The 17206-nt window shown below is 49.8% G+C and overlaps 3 protein-coding genes and 1 non-coding gene across 4 annotated transcripts in view; 1 reads left to right on the forward strand and 3 right to left on the reverse strand.

Annotated features, from left to right (window-relative positions):
- FOXG_19187 (uncharacterized protein) overlaps positions 1-5062 on the reverse strand; it is a gene marked incomplete at its 3' end in the record, with an annotated part of 17144 nt that extends 12082 nt beyond the window's left edge. The window contains exon 1 of the mRNA XM_018399388.1: positions 1-5062. Coding sequence (XP_018241792.1) covers positions 1-4944 — 4944 coding nt within the window. The 5' untranslated portion in view covers positions 4945-5062.
- A 2106-nt stretch (positions 5063-7168) lies between these two features.
- On the reverse strand, positions 7169-7250 carry FOXG_19188. The gene has a single exon. It is a non-coding gene; the product is annotated as a tRNA-Ser (tRNA).
- Positions 7251-8500: 1250 nt separating this feature from the next.
- FOXG_06129 (uncharacterized protein) lies at positions 8501-12912 on the forward strand (the record flags this gene model as incomplete). The annotated part of the gene is made up of 8 exons (XM_018384654.1): positions 8501-9124; positions 9173-9354; positions 9431-11012; positions 11074-11914; positions 11965-12127; positions 12197-12336; positions 12388-12429; positions 12479-12912. 8 exons carry the CDS (start codon positions 8501-8503, stop codon positions 12910-12912), a joined length of 4008 nt encoding a protein of 1335 aa, XP_018241793.1.
- A 514-nt stretch (positions 12913-13426) lies between these two features.
- FOXG_06130 (uncharacterized protein) lies at positions 13427-15169 on the reverse strand (the record flags this gene model as incomplete). Its single annotated transcript, XM_018384655.1, has 3 exons — positions 13427-13662; positions 13717-14623; positions 14675-15169. The coding sequence occupies 3 exons, from the start codon at positions 15167-15169 to the stop codon at positions 13427-13429; spliced, it is 1638 nt and encodes a 545-aa protein (XP_018241794.1).
- Positions 15170-17206: the final 2037 nt, after the last annotated feature.

The raw sequence follows: 17206 nt of genomic DNA on the forward strand, positions 1-17206 counted from the left end.
TACTTCGGGGGTTGACGTGGTCTGCGGTGCGGCTTGAGGCACAGGTGTCTCAATGATAACCGTGCCAGGCTGACCATTGGTTGGTGCAACGGTTCCAACTGTAAGAGGGGCGGTGATTGTTCCAGGTCCGGGGTAAGGTCTGTATACAGTCACATAGCCAGCGTTATCAGCCGGAATGGTGACAGCAGAAGCTGTAGTTTGGGGCACATCAGATGAGGAAGAAGTTGGCGCCTCAGGAGCAGGTGTCTCAATGATCACGGTTCCTGGCTGACCATTAGTCGGCGCAATAGTGGTCACGGTGACCGGTGCTGTGATAACACCTGGACCGGGATACGGCCGGTAGACTGTCACATATCCGTCTTGACCTTGAGGAATGGTAACAGGCGGGCTGTCTGTAGTTGTAGGCTGAGCCTCGTACTGAGACTCAGGTCCTGGTGTCTCGATAATCACGGTGCCAGGCTGTCCTCCCGAAGGTGCAATGGTAGTGACAGTAATTGGCGCAGTAATTGGGGGTCCAGTGTGTGGCCTATAGACAGTGACATAGTTGTTGTTATCAGCCGGGATGGTAACTGGCGGCGAAGAAGTTGGCGACGGGGCAAACTTAGTGTTGACCTCCGGTGTAGGTGTCTCAATGATGATCGTGCCTGGCTGACCACCTGAAGGAGTCGCAGCAGTGATAGTGACAGGCTGATCAATATTGCCGGGACCAGGGTAGGGCTTATATACTGTAATATATGGGTTGTTGTTACCAGTAGGTACTGTAACTGGGCCTGTCTGGGTGGCGGTATTGGCATCAGGGTTGGGAGTCTCGATGATAACTGTGCCTGGCTGTCCAGAAATAGGGGCTTGAGTGTATGTGATGGGAGATGTAATCTGGCCGGGGCCAGGATACGGTCGGTAGATTGTCACATAAGAACCAGTCGGGTCAGGAGGGATGGTAATGGGAGGAGTTGAACCATCAGTAGTCTGCGTTGTTGGAGTCGGCGTTTCTGTTGGCTGAGTCTCGATGAACACCGTACCGGGCTGACCGTTGGAAGGAGCCTGAGTCAGGGTGATTGGTGCAGTGATCGTTCCAGGACCTGGGTAGGGCCTGTAGACCGTCACGTAGGTATCAGCACTGGAGCTCAATGGAACAGGAGTCTCAATAAGAACTGTTCCGGGCTGGCCATTTGATGGCGGCTTGGTAATAGTGATAGGTGCGGTGATTACACCTGGTCCTGGGAAAGGTGTGTAAATGGTGATGTAGTTATCCGTAGTCAGGGCAGAAGTCTGGGGCTGGGTCGGGGTCTCAGGAGCCGGTGTCGTGATAAACACAGTTCCTGGGTTACCACCAGACGGTGCCTGAGTGCGAGTAATAGGTGCAGTGATAACACCAGGACCCGGGAATGGCAGGAAAACGGTCACATACTGATCACCACCAGCTGTAGTGGCTGGCACATTCTGCTGATCAGTGGGCAGAGGTGCTGGGGTTGTGATGAAAACGGTTCCAGGCTGGCCGTTAACAGGAGGCTGGGTACTCGTGATAGGAACAGTAATAACTCCTGGGCCAGGGAAGGGCAGGAATACAGTCACGTAGCCATCTGTCCCCTGGGAAGTGGTGGTCAACCCATTCATCTGCTTCGGTGTAGTGAAAGCAGGTGCAGGTGTAGTGATCCAAACAGTACCAGGCTGACCATTGGCGGGCGGCTGGGTACTTGTGATGGGTGCAGTGATCTCGCCTGGTCCTGGGTAAGGAACAAAAACTGTCACATAACCATCTGTTCCCTGAGACGTGGTTGTCAACCCATTCATCTGCTTCGGTGTAGTGAACGCAGGGACAGGTGTGGTAATGAAGACAGTACCAGGTTGGCCATTTGCCGGTGGCTGAGTCCTGGTGATGGGCGCAGTGATCTCGCCCGGTCCCGGATATGGGATAAAAACTGTCACATAACCATCTGTTCCAGACGTAGTACTTGGAAGATTTGCCTCAGAAGTGGTAGCGGGTAGAGGGGCTGGCGTTGTGATGAACACAGTTCCAGGATTTCCACCTGAAGGGGCCTGTGTCCTGGTATAGGACGTGGTAATGACACCAGGGCCAGGGAACGGAAGATACACAGTGACATAACCATCAGGTCCCTGTGTAGTAGTAGGATCGGGCAGTGGTGTAGTCGCGGGAGTGTCCGCAACAGGGGTCTGGATAATCACTGTACCCGGCTGCCCACCGGAAGGAGTGGCCTGCGTAACGGTAATAGGTGCCGTAATGATGCCTGGCCCAGGGAACGGTTCATAGACGGTGACATAATTGTCGGTGCCAGAAACCGTTGAAGTGGGAGCGAACTTGATTGGTGGCGGTGTCTCGATGTAAACTGTTCCAGGATTTGTGCCAGATCCAGTCACTGTGGTAGTGAAGATGGCCGTAATAACACTTGTCCCGGTGTACTGTTCAGTAATCGTGACATATCCATCAGGGCCAGTCACCGTAACCATTGCAGTTGTGGGTTGAACCTTGACGGGAGGTGGAGTCTCAATAACAACCGCGGTAGATTGCTGACCTCCTGAAGCTGTCAAGGTGACGGTCTTCGTAACCGTGGTGCTGACATCTGATCCAGGAGTGTAGATAGTGGCAGTACCGCCGGGACCAGTGGCAGTGACAGTAAAGGGGCCTTGTGTCTCAATGATAACGGTTCCTGGCTGGCCGTTCGAACCACTAATAGTTGTGACGGTGATAGGCTCAGAGATTGGATCGCCTGTATGCGGCCGATAAATGGTTGTGTATCCACCGGGGTTATCAGGTTGAACCGTCACGGTTGCACCAGGTTCAGTCTCAGTAACGGCGTCAGCTGGCGGAGCTGGAGTCTCAATAATGATGGTTCCAGGCTGTCCGTTTGAGGGAGACTGCGTGATGGTGATGGGGACGGTGATTGGATCACCTGTATGAGGACGGTAGATCGTGACATACGGGTTGTTCTTGCTGGGAGGGATGGTGATCGGTTGGCCACCCGCAGCAGAGGAGGTCACCGCATTCTGGCCCTTGGGGGTCTCAAGTGTTGGTACAGGTGTCTCAACGATAATAGTCCCCGGCTGGGTACCGCTGGGTGGGACGGTGATCGTGACCGGTGCGCTGATAGGGCCTCCACTATGTGGCCTGTAGATAGTCACATAAGGGCTGTTACCTCCAGCAGGAATGGTAATAGGCCCACTTCCAGGTGCAGACGTGGTCGGATCAGGCGTCTCAATAATGATAGTGCCTGGTTGACCATTCGTCCCTGGCTGGGTAAGCGTAATCGGAACCGAAATGGGATCACCGCTATGAGGTCGGAAAATGGTGACATATTGACCTGATCCAGCAGGAATGGTAAAAGGGTCACCTGGACCTCGAGTGATCTGGCCTCCGCCAGACGGCACTGGAGTCTGGATGATGATTGTGCCTGGTTGACCAGGAGCACCGGTGATTGTGATCGTGTTGGGGGCCGTGACAGCATTGGATCCTGTAGGACCCTGGATAATGGTCACGAAAGAGCCATCCTGACCAGGAGGAATTGTGATCTCGACATCGCCGGGCTGAGGGGCAGGAGTCTCGATAATAATAGTTCCTGGCTGACCACCAGTGGGTGCGATTGTAATGGTGTTGGGCGCAGTGATGGGACTATTGGGCTCTCTAATAATCGTGATATAACCACTGTTAGGGTCGGAGGGAAGCGTGATAACCTGTTGACCAGCGCGCACGGCCGGAGTCTCGATGATAATGGTTCCCGGATTGGTACCAGATGGAGGTACAGTGTATGTCACAGGCTCAGTAATCTGATCGGAACCGGCGTGAGGTCGCAAGATCGTAGAATAAGGGTTATCACCGCTAGGTGGAATAACCTGCGGTTGGTTTTCAGGGAGATCACTGTCTCCACCGCTGCCAGGTGTGCTCGAAGGTCCAGGCGTCTCAATGATGATTGTTCCGTCCTGACCTGCCGAGGTTGGAACAAGGATTGTGACAGGAGTTGAAATAGCAGAAGCTCCTGTGTATTGCCTGAGAATCGTGGTGAAATGGCCACCGTCGCTTGGAGGAATCGTGACAGCACCACCGGGGTTCTGGCTACCTTGAGGAACCTGGACAACTACTGTGCCCTGATCGCCTCCAGAACCAACAATGGTGGAAACTCGAGCCTGGGTGATGTACTCAGTTCCGGTGTATGTTTGAATCACCAAAACATTGGATGTGCTGCCTCCAGCGTTGCCACCAACGGCATCGCCAGCGCCAGCGCCAGCACCTCCAACACCAGGAGTGCTTGGTGGCACATCTGCCCAAGGAGTCTGGATAACAACAGTCGCAGGGGCATTTCCGGCCGCCGGAATCGTCCTTGTAGCCTCGCCAGTAATGGCAACACCACTAGGCAACGCCGAAATAATCGTGGCTGTCGGGTTGTCGTTTGAAGGAGGGATTGTCAACGCGCCGGCCTGGCCCGATGAGAAAGAAGAATAAGCAGTACCTGGAACATCGACGAGAATAGTACCCGGGCTTGTTCCCGAGGGCTCGGCAATTGTGATTTCCTGGTTCGTGGTAGCATCGTTACCTCCGGTATAAGCCTGAATAATCCTTTTATAAGGGTCATTGCGGGTCGGAGCGAGCGTAATTCTTGGGTGTGGAAGGAGTGTCACGGGAAATAGTACTCCTCCCGGGCGAGTGTATGTCTCAACAGTAACTTGGCCCTGTATGGTCTGAGTGACGGTGGCATCGTTGTCGGCTGCATTCTGTGGCTTGTCGAGTAAACTCGCATCGAAGGCTTGGTCTTGATTTCCACCATTTCCAGCATCACCAGCACCTCCTGAATCTGCGTTGAGAGTAGTATAAGCATGTTGAATGAGAGTCTCCGCAAATCCTGTGGCAATGTTGACTGCGGCTTGGTCGATACCGTCTTGTGCCTTGACGGCGAGAAGGAGTGTAGAGGCTAGCAGCCCCCGTAACAACAACATGGTGTAAGTTGTCGTCGGAGACGCAGCTAGCAAATTAATTTGGTGTTGGAGAGAGTCCGTATGAAGCTTTCAAGCTCCATTCCGAGGCATCCTCATCATTTATAAGAACTTGAAAGATGGACACGATCAGCCGGTACGGCTGCACTGCATCCTGTGGCTCTCATCGGCCTGTCTGTTTTCGTCGCCATAGTTCATAGAGCCGGTCTCTGCGGTAGGCTGTTCTCGCCCACAGGTCCGCATTCCCAATCCATATTCCCAGGACGTTCTGGACAAGCCAGGAATGTCGTCATTAAGCTAGGAGCTCATCTTGTCCTGGGGTGCCTTTGTGGTGATCGTTGCCAGCCTCGTTGCGCGGGTTGTCAGGTCCGAAAAATTTCGCCCTGGATGGACCTGCATGCGCCGAGTCGTGATTGGGCCATGTCTCACGAAGAGAGCTTGGATCTAAACTATTGGAGCTATCGACTGGAACGTGCCGCACCGATCGGGATAGAGATCTTAGGCGTAGATCGTGTGGGTTAGCCCCGAGAACCAGGACGCAGGTGCCCTATGGTTTGATTTACGAAGCCCTGCCTACTAGGGGGTAGTCCATCTTTTTGCGTTTGTCTTAGGCGAAAGCGTGGAAGCCCCAAGCGCCACGCACGCCACATATTGCCTTCTGCAGGACCTCAAGGGGAGCACCAACAGCACCAGGCACCGCGTGCGCTGATTCGTGATCTGGACTGAAAGCATCCCCTCTCAATCCGTTTTTTAGAGTTGCCTAGAAGTAAGGTTTGCTTCGGACCTGGATGCCAAGCCTGGTCAATCTAACCAGTTGCGGCTCTCACTCTGTTGGCATCTCGCTTTCATTTGATATAAGGCGTCATGTAAAGAGTTTGTTGATATGACAGAAGAAACTGATTGGTCAAGAATCAAGCCAGGACGAATTATAAAAACTGTATCTAGACACTTGCCAAGGAGGCTGCCGAAAAGATTCCTTACCAACAAACTGTTGACATAGATGATAGTCTAAACGAATTTCAACGATCGATGACTCTCAATCACAAGATGGATTCATTCTCAGAATACATCATTAATGGATGACGTTGAATAATGCCGATCTCATCGCTCTCAATGGATTGAAGTTGGTCAAAGGAACGTGATCGTCAGGTTAACCATTTCCATTCGCTATGGTTTTGAGAGACATTTCCGTTTTAGCCATCATTGTTTGCTCGTGTTCCGTGGCGAGACACCAGAATCTGTCTCAATCACCACAATGCCCATAATGCATATCAGGACCTTGCTTGTGTCTCGGGGGAATCCTACTTTCTTTTACCCGAATCCATTGCATCGGTCAGAGAGGCGAAGCCTTCCCCGTTAACAATTACATTCTTCCCATGTGGCAATTGACTTATTACAAATCAAGCCATGAATTTGCAATGAACTATTGGCACCTTCGTGCAAACTCTCTTCTCGCTCAGTGTCAATTCATTTTCAATCGTTTCCTTCTGTATGCCTCCAAGCCGTGCGCCAGGCTCATGGGAGCTTCATGAGTCTCGGCCCTGCCAAGATTGGTAGTTGGTGAACGCTATTGATAAATATAAGAGCCCAGAAATCACAGCTTGGAGCTATCAGCGAGGTAGTCTATATTTGATAGAAATTTGACGCCGCGGGGAGAGCTTCGGTGCACCCGCCTTGTAGCCGTTCAATAGTTCAACTCGATTTACTCACTTCGAGCATCAATGCTAGGTCTACTCTTTGCCATTCCTGGGACAGTTTTGTTCCTAATGATCAATTCAGGGCTCTCGCTGTGTAGTAGTTACTGTCTTATAAAGGAGTAAAATCAATAAAAAGTAGGGTACACAGTAGTGAAACTTGACAAATTATAATAATAAAATACCTAGAGGGCTTAAAACTTTCTAGATCTAGACTTGACAATCTGATTTAAATTACAAAAATGCCTGACTCCTTGAAAGCGTTGTATTATTGCAAATATACCTACTTAGTTATGTTTACTTAGTTGAGTCATGTAAACTGAAATCCTTTAAGTGAATGACTACTTGTCTAGCGTGAGGATCACGCCAACTTGGAAATAGTAAAAGTTTATAAAGTCAGACCAATGGCTACCCTATAATTAATACATCAATGTGGCGTGTTTATCGACATGAAGGGAAAACGTGTCACCGTGCACACTGAGTCTTCTGAAGGGTATTTACGAATTACATCCAATGTCAAAAAGTTATTGAAGCGACGCAGGCCTGATTCGAACAGACGCCTCCGAAGAGAATAGATTTCTAGTCTATCGCATTAGACCACTCTGCCACTGCGCCTTTTGCTTATACTTTTTTCTCCGACTCTCAACACATGTTGCTGGCACCACAGCAAAGCCCGGCCGCGAATAGAGGCTTTGTTCTGCTGAATCGTGACACTATTGGACCCATCTCATTCCCAAGCCAGAGTGATTCTTGAGAATACGGAATATACATAACAGTTTGTTCTCGGGATTGCCTAAATTTTATAATCTCCATGTCTCAGATGTGTCCGCTGGTATTGCACATTAATGTCTTACCCTGATACAAGCAAGACAGGTTTTCTCCGGCAACCGAATACAATTCATTGTCCTCATTGTTTATGCTGCGTCTAGACCTTTGTTGATGAAAACGTTGCCCAGCCACAACAGATTGCCGCAATTTCGTGGTAATCAAACCGACTCAGATTTCCAAAGACAATTTAAGAAAATGTCAAGAATGATCAAGAAGGCCAGGTTTCTTGCTAAAGTATACTTAAGTATGACATCTCTCCTAGTTGAAACCTTGGCAACAACACTTCACCGGTTTTAAGTAAGGATGCCGAGTGAATTGTTTTCATTTCCCTTCAGTTATGACCTAGAAAAATACACCAGAAGATGACTCTACGCTAGGTAGATATCAAAGTCACTCGATTGTTTTGGTGTTCGTAAACTACACGTTCCATATTACCCTTCTCCAAAGCTCACTATATCCGGGACGTCCTAAAACGGTCACATTGGCTAGAATAGCTTGACAGATGTATGGGATTATTATCTACGGTAGTGTATGCATTACTACCTAGTTACATTGATTCTTTTCAGCAACCTACACTAGCTCTGCAAAGTGGAAAATATATACGTAAATAATTTCCCCTTACACAGGCTCGATACTCTCAGCTCAAACCCTCAGCAGAGAGCTCCATGAGTCCCCGCAGACCCCGCGATTGCCCCGCGCTGAGGGTACGTGCAGAGCTTCAAACATGTCGCGATAAGATTATGACTGATAGAAAAGAAACATGGAGTATCAGTGAGCAACTACCTGTAGTATCGGACACCCCAAGTGATATTTTGCGCCTAGAATTTAAAAAAGCATTCCGCGAGTGGATTTCCAGTGGCCATAGATAGAGCTGCACCAGAGGGCAATCATCAGCTTGCGAGCGGAGAAACTTTGCCCCGCATCCGGACATCCCACCTTTATCAGAACCCCGCCAATTTTTTTTTTCTTCCTGCTACAGGACGTTGGCGTACAAGCGTCAAGGCGTATCTTGCTTTGAACTCGCAAATCCATTCACCATGCACCACGTCCTGATCGGCGAGTCGTGCTACACGGCTTCTGAAGTCCAGAAGCTCGTGCAGCGCATCAATGATCAGAGTCCCGTCAAGGTTGCTAAGCTCACGGGCTCCTGGCAATACTACCTCGACCTCGAGACTGAGGATGCCGCCGTTCTCGGCAGCATTAAGAAGATCCTCGAGGCCATTGAGCAGCCTACAGATGCTCCCTCAACCGGCGACAACAAGAATGCCATCGATATCTACGTCAGCCCCCGGAACGTTTCCCCATGGAGCTCCAAAGCTACCAGCATCGCCCTCGTCTGCGATCTCAAGACCGTTAACCGCATCGAACGAGGTCGAGTCATCCATATCGAACTCGAGGATGGTTTCAAGGGAGAGGAGGATTTGAGTTTCCGGGACATCCTGCATGATCGCATGACAGAATTTTTCAGCCTTTCTCCACCGGCCCTCGATACCATGTTCGCTCATGGTGCTCGAAACCCTCTCGTCGTCGTCGACATCTTTTCCGATGAGCGCGGTCCCTTGGCCGCTCTCCAGGACCATAACAAACAGGCTGGGCTTGGTCTCGACCAACCCAATATGGAGTACTTGGTTAAACAGTACACTGCTCTTGGTCGATCTCCTGTATGACTCATAAGTCCGACGTTGAAAATCAAATACTGATTTCAGTAGAACGACGTTGAGCTGTTCATGTTTGCTCAGGTCAACTCTGAGCACTGCCGACATCATGTCTTTAATGCTTCGTGGACAATTGACGGTGTCAGCCAGGAGAACAGTTTATTCGGCATGATTAAGAACACCCATAAATCAAACCCCGAATATGTCATCAGCGCCTATTCTGATAACGCGGCCGTGTAAGTATTGGTTATATAAATACAATTCCGGTTGGGGATCAAGTATTCGGGCTTGTTTGCTAACATTCACTTGTAGCCTTTCCGGTGACGAGGGTAACTACTGGGCTCCAGACTATTCCACCGGAAGCTGGAAGCTCACCCGCGAGGTTGTCCAGCCTCTCATCAAGGTTGAAACGCATAACCATCCCACTGCCATCTCCCCCTTTCCCGGTGCCGCAACCGGAAGCGGTGGTGAGATTCGAGATGAGGGCGCTGTTGGACGTGGCTCTTCTCCCAAAGCTGGTCTTGCCGGTTTCTGGGTTTCTGATCTCTTGATTCCCGGCAACAAGAGGCCATGGGAGCTTGATATTGGACGTCCTTCTCACTATGCCTCTAGTCTTGACATCATGCTGGAGGCCCCAATTGGCTCTGCTCGCTTCAATAACGAGTTTGGTCGTCCTGCCCTGACCGGTACTTTCCGAACTCTTCTCACCAACGAGGCCGGATCCGACGTTCCAGAGTACAGAGGATACCACAAGCCAATCATGATTGCTGGTGGTATCGGTAGCGTTCGACCCCAACATGCTCTCAAGGAAGAGAGCCATGTTGAAGAGGGTGCCCATGTTATTGTCCTGGGTGGTCCTGCAATGCTGATTGGTCTTGGTGGTGGTGCTGCCTCCTCCAACACCGGCAGCGATGCCACAGCGGATCTTGACTTCGACAGTGTTCAGCGTGGAAACCCCGAAATGGAGCGACGAGCCCAGATGGTCATCAACACTTGCGTCGCCCTTGGACCAGAAAGTCCAATTGCCTTTATCCACGATGTTGGTGCTGGCGGTCTCTCAAACGCTCTTCCTGAGCTTGTGAAGGACGCTGGGTTTGGAGGCAAGTTCGAACTTCGACAGGTTGAGAGCGCTGATAACTCTATGTCTCCTCTTCAGATCTGGTGTAACGAGGCTCAGGAACGATATGTTCTTCTCGTCAACAGAGATGGTCTCAACCGCTTCACTAGCATCTGCCGACGAGAGCGATGTGGCTTCTCTGTTGTCGGAACTGCCGTTACCAAGGATGAGAGTGGTGTTTCAAAGCTTGTTCTCACTGATCGTGAGCCTACAATTCAGCCTCCCGTTGATCCCATCAACCTTCCTATGGATGTTCTCTTCCCTCCTGGACGACGAATCTCTAAGGACGTTCAACGTGTTGAGAAGAACCTTCGTCCCTTTGACGCTGTCAAGAGTCTCACCGAGCACTGCGGCAGCTCTGACATTGGCGATTTGGTTACTAAAGCTACAGAGTTGGTTTTCAACCTCCCCTCTGTTGGGTCAAAGAACTTCCTCATCACTATCGGTGACCGTACTGTTGGCGGTCTGTCTGTTCGAGACCAGCTTGTTGGTCCTTGGCAGACTCCAGTTGCGGATGTCGCCGTCACCCTTACCAGCTTCAGTCTTGATGACAAGAAGCGACGTGGTGAAGCCATGGCCATGGGTGAGAAGCCTAACCTCGCTCTCATCTCGGCTGCCGCATCTGCCCGTATGGCTGTTGTTGAGAGTTTGATGAACCTTGGTGCAGCTGACATCAAGCCTGGTCCCGTCAACGGTGATCTCAAGCGCGTTAAGCTCTCGGCCAACTGGATGGCCGCTGTTGGTCACCCTGGCGAAGGTGCTGCTCTTTACGATGCTGTTCAGGCTATCGGCATGGAGCTCTGCCCTCAACTTGGCGTTTCAATTTCCTGTCGGAAAGGATTCTCTGTCCATGAAGGCCTCCTGGAAGGACAAGGAGACCTCTGAGTCTCAGACTGTCACTGCTCCTGTCTCACTGGTCATCTCAGCCTTCAGCTTGGTTGAAGATGTCCGCAGCACATGGACGCCCCAGCTTCGCCGTGTTGAGGAGGTTGGCGAGTCTGTCCTGGTCTTCGTTGATCTTGCTCAGGGCTTCCGTGCTATGGGTGGCTCCGCTCTTGCTCAGACACTCGGTCAGATTGGTAACGAATCTCCTGATGTTCGCGATGTTCAGATCATCCGTGACTTCTTTGATGCTTTGTGGCAGCTTCATCAGGAGGACATTGTCCTCGCATACCACGATCGATCTGATGGTGGTCTGCTCACAACTGTTGCCGAGATGATGTTTGCTGGCCGATGTGGCGCTGATATTTCTCTTGACAGCCTTGCTGAGTCTGAGGACAAGGTGCTCGATGCCCTCTTCAACGAAGAGTTGGGAGCTGTCTTCCAGATCCGCCGAGGTGACGAGATCAAGTTCAAGAGGTGCTTCGCAACATGTGGTCCTCCTCATGGTCTTATCAAGACTATCGGCTATGTTCGCCCTACTAGCAAGCAATCTCTCCTTGTCAAGTACAGGTCAAAGACCATTGTCGACCTGGAGCGTGCCAAGATCCAACAGTGGTGGACTAGCACTTCTTATGAGATGCAGAAGCTCCGAGACAACCCCGAGTGCGCTCAGTCCGAGTTCGAGGCTATTCAAGATAACAGGGATCCTGGTCTACACTACAAGCTCAAGTTTGACCCTGCTGATGTCAGCCTTCCAGCTCTCACAAGCATCAAGAGCCTGGTATACAAGCCCAGAGGTAAGATCATAAAGTGCTGAACGAATCGGGTATATGCTAACATCACGCAGTTGCCATTCTTCGAGAGCAAGGTGTCAACGGTCACGCCGAGATGGCTTTTGCCTTCCGAGCTGCTGGCTTTGACGCTGTTGATGTTCACATGTCTGATATCCTTGACGGCTTCTCTCTGGATGGATTCCGAGGTCTTGCTGCCTGTGGTGGTTTCTCGTATGGGTAAGTAAATCCATTACTGGCGTTATGCCGGAATTTACATGTTCTTGCAATGAGACTAACATCCGATAGTGACGTTCTCGGTGCTGGTAACGGTTGGGCCCAGTCTATCCTGATGCATGACGGTGCTCGCAAGACGTTTGAGGCTTTCTTCAAGCGTCCTGATACCTTCTCACTAGGTGTTTGCAACGGTTGTCAGATGCTGACTCGACGTGAGTTCATACCTCGTTCGTTGGTTTTTAAATCATACTAACAATATTTAGTCAAGGAGTTGATTCCTGGAGCCGAGCACTGGCCAACATTCGGTATGTCATTCTGCTTGTATTCGCGGCGGTGGAAGCTAACCATGTCCAGTTGAAAACGCCAGCACCCAGTTCGAGGGCCGATACTCGATGGTGACCATCGAAGACAAGTCCGAGAACTCTGTCTTCTTCAGTGGCATGAGCGGATCCTCGTTCCCCATCGTCGTTTCTCACGGTGAGGGCCGAGCGGCTTTCTCTTCGGCCAATGACTTGCAGTCCGTCAACAACTCAGGTCTTATTCCCTTCCGCTATGTCGACAACTACGGCTCCGTTACAGAGAGATACCCCTTCAACCCCAACGGTAGCCCTCAGGGTATCGCAGGTGTGCAGAGCAGGGACGGCCGTGTCGTCGCCATGATGCCTCATCCCGAGCGTACCATCATGGCCGATGTTGGCTCGTGGAAGCCTGAGCGCCAGCTGGCCGAATGGGGACAATATGGTCCTTGGTTCCAGCTCTTCTTGAACGCTCGTAAATGGGCCGCTTAAAATTAAAAAGAAATTTGCATTTTGGTGTTCGGGTTATTGGGATGTTTACGGTCATGGAGAATGGGATATGAGGTAAAGAAGGTAGAATGTTAAGTTTAACTAGAGAAAATGATTGATACTAGTAGCCAGTGGTTTTGCGAGTGTTCCATTGTGATGCTAGGTCAACAACTCAATACGCGGCTTTGGCTATAGCGAGACTTTTACACAATGCGTTCAGTCTAAAAACTATCGCATTACCCTTTTCTTCAACTGTTTTAGCCTACACCTTTGGATCTGATATGTTCTGTTTTTGTTTCGCAACATCACGTACATTTGTAAAGAGAGATCGGAACGCGTGTAGTATTTATGGTAGTGAATGCGTGCACAATCCCCTACGTCCTCACCGGCTGTGTAAACATTGCAGTTTTCATATCATAGGACAGCATAGGATTCAGTTTCATTGGCGATCATCATAAATATCTCGTATCTTGACCAAAATCTAGATTTACTGTACCCTTTCAGGGTATCAAGCGAACTACACATGATGAATAGGATTGCCTGCACTCCTGGCCTGCGCAGCAGTTGCTTTCAAAATCTCCTTCTCCTCTTGACCGCTGTTGTCTCCAAATACTTGGTCCATCTCCTCTAGAGATCTGCCCTTAGTCTCAGGGACAAGGAAGTATGCCCAGGCAGCAGCAATAGCGCACCAGGATCCGTAAAAGACATATGTGCCAAATCCAATGGACTCAAGCATAGGAGGAGTAATAACACCTATATATGTTGATTAGCGAGGCTTCTTGTAAGAAAGGACTATATAAGACTCACCAACAATAAAGTTACAAATCCAGCAGGTTGCAGTTGAAAGGGCTACACCCTTAGATCGAGTTGCACTGGGAAAGACTTCTGACGGCAGGGCCCAGCCGAGAGGTGAGTATGAAACTCCATAACATAGAATGAAGATGAAGGCCATAGCGACACACCCCCAACCAGCAGCTGCGTTGGCCTTCCAGTTATGGGAGAAGATGCCAACAAGAATAGCCATGATTCCCCACGAAACAGCACCTCCAACACCACCAAAGATGGCCAGAGGACGGCGACCAACTCGATCTATGATAAAGAAACAGACACCAACAGCAACTAGCTGAAGAACATTAAAGATACCAGACATGGTAAGAGACATCTCCTCAGACTGGCCAAGTGACTGGAAAAGAGTCGGAGCGTAGTAAATGAAGGCGTTGATTCCGCTGAATTGTTGAAAGAAGAGAATTCCACAACCCACGGCAGTTCTTCGCCATGTCTTGGAGCTAAACAAGTCAAGCCAAGTCAAGACTTCAAGCTTGAAGCCCTGTTTACCAGGGTGGCGGCGCTCAAGCACGGTTTTCTGGAATTGCGCCTCGGCGATAATGCCTTGATACTCAGTAAGGACTCTAGAGTCGTCAGGGGGAAGACGACGCATTCGAGATAGATTGCTGAGAGCATCTTCTGTGCGTCCAACAAGGGCAAGCCATCTGGGCGAGTAAGGGAAGAAGAGGATTCCAACTCCGACAATTGTTGCAGAGACCATTTGAAGGCCAAGAGGAAGACGGAAGGCGATGTCGCCCTCCAAGTGACGAGTTCCAAAGGTGATATAAAACGAAACAACTACGCCGGCGCAAATAGATATAGATTCGAGAACAAGAAGAGTCCCTCGCAGATTCGGGGGTGAGATTTCGGAGATGTAAAGAGGAGCTCCCTGGAAAGATATCAGACAAGTTCTCTTAAGTTATATGGGTTTGAGACTTACCAATGCAAGAGTACCGACACCTATTCCACCCACTGTGCGACCAAGAACGAGCATTTCATAGTTGACCGCAGCAGTTTGAAGTATAGCACCAATATTGAAGATCACAACAACAACAGCCAGAGCCTTCTTTCGGGAGATCTTATCGGCCATCCAGGGCATGAAGAAACAGCCCAAGAAAGCTCCAAACTCCAGCATACCTGTCATGAAGCCCTTCCCAAAGCCAGAAGCTGCCCTAGGAAAGACATCATGGAACTGAGACATGACATTGATGATGGAAATAACGCCTTGGTCATATCCAAAAGAGAAGCCGCCTAATGAGGCAAGAAATGCAGCTCCAAAGACAAAAGGGGACTGTATAACGCCCCGTATACCTCCGGGGCCATAGGCGACGCTGTCCGCGAGTTTGGTCGGGAGATCTGCTGTAGGTACGATGTTGATGTCTTCTATGGTACCATCATCTTCATCATGGAGAATTTTGTCATCTTTGGAAGACATGGTTAGTAATAGAAGGATAAGGGGTTATGTGGAGCGCTGGATGTTGGGTTACTAGTGTTCAAGGAACTGTTTGAAACGGAGAAGCACGACTCGGTCAGGATATGACAGACTTTATATACTGACAAGAAGACTACAGTTCTCTGGATAAACTTCCGAAGCTACTCAACGGCTGGAGTGGCTGTTCTAATTCTCTTGGCTCCGAAACCTAATTCAGGTACCTTGACAGTCTTTGCTCCACGCCCTTAAGCCAAACACAGTCAGTATAATGACGACTAACTGTTCCCAACGGCGCCACCCGGACAGTCAAAATCTGGAGAATGCGAGTGATGACGGGACGTTGTCATGGAGTACGCATACATGGGGGGTGGCTAAGATATTGTGCGGGGAATAAAGTTCATCATCTGGGGTTTGGTCTGGGGAATATTAGGGAGGATGCAAGGATTCGTCGATCATATTATACAGACTTGATAGTGATGAGAGATTAAGGAAACACCTCACCGTGACATGGAAATGCATTCGCTTCTTCTCAACATTATGTCAGGTCCTCTAGACTCTGAGAACTTGAATGCTTTGCAACTGAATTTGAATTCCAAGTGTCTAGATGCATCTTTGGAGTTGGAGTTCAAGGTCTAAAGCTCGTGGTATCCTTCTCCGAATCTTGTTTCATCCCCAGGACGCTAGACCTCGACAGAGAATGATCGGCATTTACCTACTCGGCGATATTGCAGCACGACTCATGATCCGGCCTACAGGTCCGTCTTTCTATTTTCCTATAAGGATAAAACGGCTAAGGTGTATCCTACACAACTACAGCTTCCCATGTAGATTTGCTTCAAGTTGAAGACGAGCTTGTGCTGAGCTTGGTGGCTGTTCTGGTCTCTTCTAGGGAACTCTAGTGACCTACACCCTCCAAATGGCTTCTACAATAAATTTCCATGTGATATTACATTGTCTACTGATTGTCGGTTGAAACGATTCGGCATACGTTTATGTCACGGCGAGTTATGCGAACAACAGTCGGATACCTCTCCGAATTCATATGAGATATACATCCTGTAATTGTAACAAGCAGGGATTCATATGAGGCAATGACGTTCAGAAACTATATCTCTCCTTCTACGGAAACTGGCGGCATTGGCATCGATCTTCGAGAACACGAGCGAATCATACACCATGGAATAAGCTCCAATGCTTCATTGGAGAAGTTGTCGATCCGCTTTACTATACAAGGTTGGCTTCGCCGTCGATGCAACGATCGACAAGCTCGCCGCCTATTTCCTAACAAAGACAAGTTGGCTATTGCAACCCTGACCTCAAGTTCATGCCCTGGATCCTCGGAGTTGAGGCTCGTGGCCGGCGCCGAGACTTGCCGGAATGGGCAACACTTCAGCCCTGTTAGAGATCATGGGCTGGGACGGCATCTCTTGGCACGCGCCCAGTTACGGTTTACGGAGCAAGGGGAATATTTGACCGATATCCTATTATGGAAATTTATGATGAGAGTAATATCTTGGTCAATATTAACTCGGGCGCGATCTCGTTATGCGCGTATGTTTGCCACTGGCTTCTTGTCATGGCGTCATGTCTGTTTACATCGATTGGCGATAACCAATGGTTAAAAACCAGGGCTGGATGCGGCTCTGTTGTAGTCCTGGAACCATTCCTCCTCGTGTGCTTTCTTTTCCATGCGTGACCCGGTGACTGACAGCTACTAAAGACATGTTCGCCTCAAATTTCATGAGTTTGGGTAAAATGCAAATCTTTGCTGCCACATTCGTGGATGTTCAAACGTAGGGAACACTTCATCAGCAGCACGATCGTGATGCATCGGAACGCCCAGGGCATGAGATAAAGCACAAGACCTCCGAATCAAGTTTTGTGAAGGTTTAGATGAGCTTAGCAGACTCTTTTTGATTACCTGGATAATCGTTGTCCCCGAGACAGGTAGTGAGAGGTTAAGTTGGATTATCTATTGATGTTTCAGTTCTCATGTATCAATCGGCGAATATACTAATCAGTCCCCGGGTTTAACATATC

The sequence above is a fragment of the Fusarium oxysporum genome, chromosome 2 (genome assembly GCF_000149955.1).
Source record: "Fusarium oxysporum f. sp. lycopersici 4287 chromosome 2, whole genome shotgun sequence".
Classification (NCBI taxonomy): domain Eukaryota; kingdom Fungi; phylum Ascomycota; class Sordariomycetes; order Hypocreales; family Nectriaceae; genus Fusarium; species Fusarium oxysporum.